This window comes from Crocodylus porosus, unplaced genomic scaffold (assembly GCF_001723895.1).
Source record: "Crocodylus porosus isolate Cpor-Errol unplaced genomic scaffold, CroPor_comp1, whole genome shotgun sequence".
In the NCBI taxonomy this organism is placed as follows: Eukaryota; Metazoa; Chordata; order Crocodylia; family Crocodylidae; genus Crocodylus; species Crocodylus porosus.
In genome coordinates, this window is record NW_017728918.1 from 105,368,072 (window position 1) to 105,375,378 (window position 7,307).

Consider the following 7,307-nt stretch of genomic DNA (forward strand, 5'->3'; position numbering starts at 1 on the left):
CTGCATCATTAACCCTCAAGATAACTCATGTGCCTGTATTACGCTGCTTTATAATGAATAAAATATACTTTGTGGAAAGCATCCCTAAATTAAGATGTGTTTCATCCTAATAAATGGCTCAAATATTTTGTTGTATATAGTGATAGGGCTTATTGGAAATTTGCTAGCTAAGATCTCAGTGGTCTCCTTTCTAATAGAGATTCTGGGTGCATCTACATGAGATGCTATATTGCCATAGCGGTGAGCTACCGTGCTCTAGTTCATTGCTACAGTGACATAGTGTCACTGAGCATGAACCGTGATGCCGATGCTACTGCTCAGTAGCAACTAGGATAACCATATAGCAACAGAGCTATGCAGTAATGCCAGTTACTGTGCAGTCCACTGCACGTGTAGACGCACCGTCTGTGTCAGAATCTGATCTCATGCCACTTTCACAGGCCCCATGCCACAGTGAAGTTATTCTACACCCCAGCCAGGGTTTGCCTGAGGAGGCAGTCCCTGTCTCTCCTCCCTCAACTCTTCTCTGCTGGAGCAAACAGTACAGCCCAGCTCCAGGCTGAAAAGCATGCTGGGATGTTGGTAGACTGTGATTTAACTTGGGTGTAGGGCCATGGAAGATGGTTAAACCCCTCTTCCCCTGAGTACGGTTTCCTAAACTTACTGAAATTTAGTGCTGGCTGCGACTGTGGACTACAAATCCCAGAGGCACTGGGAAGAGGATGTAATGAGTAATGCTGCAGAGTCCCGCTGGACTGCAAATCCCAGAGACGTTGTGGGGCAGCGGGAAGACGAAGCAAACCCACAGCCCATGCTGGCTACATGCCAGAGAGCCATGCTGTAGCACCCCTGGCTTCTGGCCTGCACCACTGCAAGCACATGGCTGCATTTCCTGAATCAAAAGTGAATGTGTGTCCACTTGTTTCTCAGTTTAATCTTTGCAAAGACTGAATTGATTAATTGTCAGGCTTTTTTACTATCTATACTTAGCCAAATACATATATCTTTCTATCTCCTAAACTGTTGATGAACAGTTATTAATTAACATAGTACTTCTGCAAGCTTTGCAAAAAAATATGCATGCTAATTTTCAATAAAAGAAAAATGTTTTCTATAAATTTTTCAGTAATACCACTTAGTGACTATGCTTTCAAATTCAACTGGGGGAGGGAGATGAGGAGGGAGGGAGCTAATGCTACTATGTTGCTTATACATTTTAAAAATCACACTTTGAATGTCTGGGACCTGAATCTGGACAAAGGTAATGGAATGAATTGTGGCATGTTAGACTACCCATCAATTTATGTGTAGTTTAGGCATGATTCCCTTCATTTTTAATAGTAAAACTGACATAAGTTAAATTGTATCTTTTAAAAAAAGCTGTCCTCATCCCCAGCAAAACTTTTTCCTCATATTGTTTAACAATCCAAAACAACGTTTATAGAAGATGAAAAGAGTAGTCTTGATGTTTTGCTGAAACCTCCTAAGCATACTTAAAAATGGATATTTTATTTTTATCTCAAGAAAAATTTGAACCTAAAATTCTCTCTTGTTTTTAGACTCTGTTCTTTTTTATTTATGTATTTTTGTGAAACCAGGGACCAGTTGGCAACAACTTACTGATATCACCAAGACAGCATGAAGATGCAGCACTAATTACAGGAGCTAGGATTTTTAAGAATCAAAGGTAGCTAGATGCCCCTTTCCAATTGAAGTTTCAAAGTTTTTTGAACTATTGTGTGATTTTGTTTTCCAAAATTCAGTCTTCACTAAAGCAAAACTGCCAGAGTTTTCCTTTCACTCAGGTGTCTTGCTAGAGGAAGAGAAAGAGAGCTTTCTGTCCCTTAATAGGGAAGTACATAGGATACTTTGATCTCTCTTCTTTCTTCCACTGGCTAAGCTTTTGCCAATGAATTAATAACAAAAACTGCATATATCTTTTCCAGTGTAGTGGTTCCTAATTGCCCTCATTCTCAGACATTTCAACACACTCCCCATTCATTTCATGAGGCTGTTCATTATTATTAGGTTCACTATTGCCAGGAAGGCAGAAGGCAGGGTCGGATGGCACCCAAAAGACTAATGTATTCAGAAAGTCCTTATGGTGCCACCTTGCCTTCCCTTCTGCTTCCTTTTAGACTTTCCCATGTTACCTTTAGACTAACATGGCTAGCTACTTCTTGTTACCACAAAGGTCACTATTACCGTAGTTGTGCATGATTGCCAATTTAAGCCAATGGGACTAAGGGTAGATTTTCTCCTCTTGTTTTTAAAAATAACCATATCTCTCACTTTGTCTTGTTTTGTTCCACTCTGCTACTCACTTTACCTAACTCACTCAGCTCTCAGTTGGTTCTGTTAAAAAAATCAGATCACTCTTGAAGTTAGAGCTTGCCCTCCAACAGACATCCAGAATAGTCATTTTGTAGCTGTCTACCTAAACAGTGTCTGATTCACCACAATGCTATTCTTGCATCTTTTAATTACACATGAATTCTTTGTTATTATTAACACTCATTAATTACTTAACCTCAGAGATTATTTTGAAATTGAGTTTGTTTGCAAGAAATTATTATACCGGTTTTTGTTAACTTCCTTGGCTACCCTCAAATTTAATGAATGAACACACATTTTTTGTTCTCAGCAGTTTTTTAAATAAACCTTTATTGAAGTTTCCTGCATAATATATAAACAGCTAGTCAGAAACATGAGCCTAAAATGAAAACATTCTTCAAAAAATTTGATGATATTAATCCAGAAAGAAGGAAGGAAACAAAACTGAGCCGTATTGATTTGTGCCTCATAAGAAATTAAGGGGGGGAAATATGGATGGAGGGATGCCAATAGAAAAGGCAGAATGAATTTGCAGTTAAACATTAGCACTCGACGATTAACAAACAGAATAATAAGTTGGCATTCATATTGGAAAGACTTGTTTAAAAATGTATCAACATTTATGACAGAAGTCATTGCCCTAAAGATGATATTAAGAATTGCTTGTATTCACACTACTGTAATTGTAGTTCACAGTGTTTAAAAGCTTTTCTAGCTCTAACACTTTAATGAAAATTGTATGAGATAATGTTGTTAATGTTGTTGGAGACAAGTTCTGAAATGATGCCCTATGTAAGGCTTTTCAGTGTTTTCATCTTGAATGGCTCTAATGCCATTACCAAATTTAACATTTTATTGATTTTCCACTATGATCCCTATCATTATCTGTGTTTACTTTAGTAAAGGGTAATTTATGGTTTTGTCAAATGCCCTATACATCTGGTACCTGACATTTAGAAAGAGCTGTTGAAATGTAATGGCTTTTTAAAGTAACATTTATTTTAATAAATGTAAATGCTGACTGATTAACAAAATTATATGTATATTATCAAAATGGCTTACATGAGTATGTCTTGGTTTGTTTTCAATAGGGCAGAATACAGAGCTATGATAGCAACTGGAGGAGTAATAACAGGCCTGGCCGCCTTAAAGAGGCAAGACTCTGCCAGATCTCAGCACCATTTAAATCTTGCCACATCACCAACTCCTGAAGAGAAAAAGCCAGTCAGACGCCGGCCCAGAGCTGATGTAGTAATTGTCAGAGGCAAAATCCGTCTTTATTCCCCATCTGGATTCTTTCTTGTTTTGGGAGTGCTTATCTCATTCATGGGAATTGCAATGGCCATCCTTGGATACTGGCCTCAAAAGGAAGAGTTTTTAGGTCCTGATGCTACACTGTCAATAAATGAAACCCAAGTTGTACAAAACCGAGGTGGAGTTATACTTCGTTTCTTTGAACAGCATTTACACTCGGATAAGATGAAGATGTTGGGCCCCTTCACTATGGGAATTGGAATCTTTATTTTTATTTGTGCTAATGCTATTCTACATGAAAATCGTGACAAGGAAACAAAAATCATACACATGAGAGACATATATTCCACTGTAATAGACATCCACACTTTAAGAATAAAGGAACAAAAGCAACTAAATGGTGCCTTCACAGGCTTGTTAGGAGAAAGTGAATTCAAGCATAGTGGGAACACATGTGCATCACGTTTGGCTGCAAACACAATTGCACCTTTTTCTGGCTTCAGAAGGAGTAGTTTTCGAATAGATAGTTCTGCTGAGGAAGATGAAGTTGCCATACATGAAGACAAGAACATTACTAATCTTCTACCCCCTCTGTTAACTGAACGTTCTGGCTCAGTCTTTGGACTCTGCCCTTCCCCTAACAAGGCTATCGATGACAAAAATGCTAGCTCTATAAAGTGTGAAACAAAATCAATTGTATCATCCTCCATTAGTGCTTTTACACTTCCTGTAATTAAACTGAATAACTGTGTTATTGATGAACCCAGTATAGACAACATCACTGAGGACTCCGAGATCACTAGAAGCCGGTCTAGAAATTTGTCAATGGACTCTCTAGCCATTCCAGTAACTGATACCAATGAATCCTACAAACGTGTCAGTGTAGCACTACCACGAAACAGTTCATTTGTGGATTCTCCATCCAGTCAGTTCAAATCTTCTGTGACTCTTGGACCAAGCACTGGAAAACTTTTATCACCTGGTGCTGCCAGAAAACAGTTTGGGTCCAACACATCATTGCATCTTCTGTCTGCACATTCAAAATCCTTGGACTTAGAGAGGGGTCCATCTACACTCACTGTCCAAGCTGAACAAAGAAAACATCCCAGCTGGCCCAGATTGGATCGCAGCAACAGTAAAGGATATATGAAACTAGAAAACAAAGAGGACCCAATGGATAGATTACTTGTACCTCAAGCTGCAGTCAAAAAAGACTTTACAAATAAAGAAAAACTTCTTATGATATCAAGATCTCATAATAATTTGAGCTTTGAACATGATGAGTTTTTGAGTAACAACCTAAAGCGGGGAACTTCTGAAACAAGATTTTAATATTTAAAATACAATTTACAAGATGTCATAAAGTATTTTTAGAACATTTTGGAAAGTGTTTCTTTTTCATTGAAAGTGGTACAAGCCTGAATGTTTATAGCACATTATAATTGGCTTATGTGAGCAGAGATCATCACCTTTGTAATGCCAACAACAGTTCTATGTCTTGGTAACATGCAACTGCAATATTGTTCATTAACATCACTCAGAATATGTTGGTGCCACACATTTCATTTCCTCCAAGCAGTTACTCCTTTGATTCTATATTAGCATGTTATCTTTCATCACTCATGAGTCAAGAAGCCTGCACCAGAACTATAGCTCCTATTTTGCTTGTATTTTCAATTAATTTAATGTTTGCAGCATTCTAACAATGGTACTTCCAGTTTAGGATGAAAAGTGAGTAGGAGTTGCACTGGAATTGCCGAAGTCAGGCCCACGTTATAGATATTGTCTGTAATACATCTTGGTAACTACAAACCTATAATGTTGTGAAAAGTTATTTTACTTGTTGGGGTGGGAGTGTAGAAGACAATTGGACAGATTAAACATCATTTTTATGAACTCATTGTAATTGGGCAAGTTGAAAATGAGTGTTGTGAACCCTTAACTATGCTTTATGTGATAACCTTTCTACATCTGTAAAACCTAGTACTGTAATTCAAGGAAATCATATGTAGAACACAATGGCCATAGCTTAGAAATTTGCAGATTTTTATGAGATTAGTTACCCAAAGCATATCATTAGGCAACAATTTTAGAAACAAAAATAGGGATTTAAATTAAAATATGAACATGATGAATGAAAAAAAAGTTTTAGAAACAGTATCTTGATGTGGCAAAAATACAGAGAATAAGTAAACATATATCATTTGTATTTACAGTGCCCAAAACTTAAGATTGCTATATTTGAAAGTACAGAAACAGCTATAATACTATTAGTGTAAAAGCCCTACTAGCTTAATTTTGACCTGAACACTTTGCATAGCTATAGTGTGATAGGTTAGCTGCAATAAGGTGCAATGAAGGATTTTGCAAATGGAGGATGGCATTTAAAACACAAAGTATTCTGTGAGCAAAGCAAGATTCAGTTTCAGTTACAGGTTATTGCTAAAGAAATTAATACATGAAAGCATGTACTAAACATTTTCATGTATCCCATTAATGTATTTCCTGCTATGGGAACCATACTAGATAACATTTATGCCCACTTCTTGGTTCACAAAGCAGGACTGGGGTGGTAATTGGTCATCTTCGATCTTTTCACTTAACCTAAATACTCAGGAATTACTTTAATGGCTTTTCCCAAAAAAGAATCAAACACATTAAGATGGTGTTGTACTTCAGTTGACCATGAAAGATGAAAGACAGAAATATTCTTTTCTAATTTTCAGATTCATATTTCAACAATGCAGTGTTTGTGTCAACAGCATTCTTGCTCCTTGCATTAAGGCATAGTGTTACTTGTTAGAACCTCAAGCCTATATATTGTAATAGAGTTGGCTAAATATTTTGCTATGAAGCTTTTAATAACTTTCTGGTTCATGTTCTTAAGACATTTGCTATTTTTTGAAATAAAATAAAATATATACTGATATCTCTGTGGTTAAATTGTTTACCCTCAGTATCTTGAATTTGTCCACACCTCCAAAATCATTTACACTGCTACCACTATGTTAAACATATTGACCTTCCCGGTGATTAACTGGTTATGACTTTCACTGATTTCAGCAGCTTCCCCAAGTACATGTAACAGGGAAGAATTTAACAGAGAAAATGAAAGGGGGCAAGGAATAGATTTTGTCTATATTTAGGCCACTTATGAATGAATCTATTTGATGATGCATGAAAAAGCTACTATAGCTGTAAAAACTGAAAAGACTATCATTTTAAAGCAAGCAATGACTTTCAGTCTTTTCTGAATAGTTAATTTCATTCTTAGCCTAAATAGCCTGCTTTTCAGAACCATATTACAAAAGTAAAAGAATGGCTAGTGGTTTTTAATTTGGGTTAGAGACCTAATGCTGAAAAATTACTCATGTTAATAGTTAGTCACTGGAAGCCAAGGTAAACCAAGACTTAAGGTTTTTAAATGTTTTATCAGAAAGTTGATTTCCTTACAGCAAAAGCCCATCATCCTTCATTAAAGTCTAAGTAAGAGAATTCTGGACTCCACGTATATTGTAAATTTAATTCAAGTGTTATTACTACCTATACAAGACAGTTAAAAACAGATTATATCACAACATAAAGCAATTCTATAGTTGGTACAAAACCAATCAAAACCCAGAATATAGAATATTTCACATTTTGCTCTTTTCACAACATTCAGTCAGCTCTAAAAAAAAACCGTCACAAAGTTTCTTACTGTATTAGTCAGCTAATAT

The 7,307-nt window shown here is 36.4% G+C and overlaps 1 protein-coding gene across 4 annotated transcripts in view; it reads left to right on the top strand.

Moving 5' to 3' along the window:
* Positions 1-6,517, top strand: part of TMEM200A (transmembrane protein 200A) — an 86,424-nt gene extending 79,907 nt beyond the window's left edge. For all 4 annotated transcript variants that reach the window (XM_019538030.1, XM_019538029.1, XM_019538032.1 and 1 more), the window contains exon 2: positions 3,426-6,517. In XM_019538030.1, the coding sequence (XP_019393575.1) occupies positions 3,442-4,920 (1,479 nt within the window). In that variant the 5' untranslated portion in view covers positions 3,426-3,441 and the 3' untranslated portion in view covers positions 4,921-6,517. The remainder of the gene's footprint in view (positions 1-3,425) is intronic.
* The last annotated feature ends 790 nt before the right edge of the window (positions 6,518-7,307 follow it).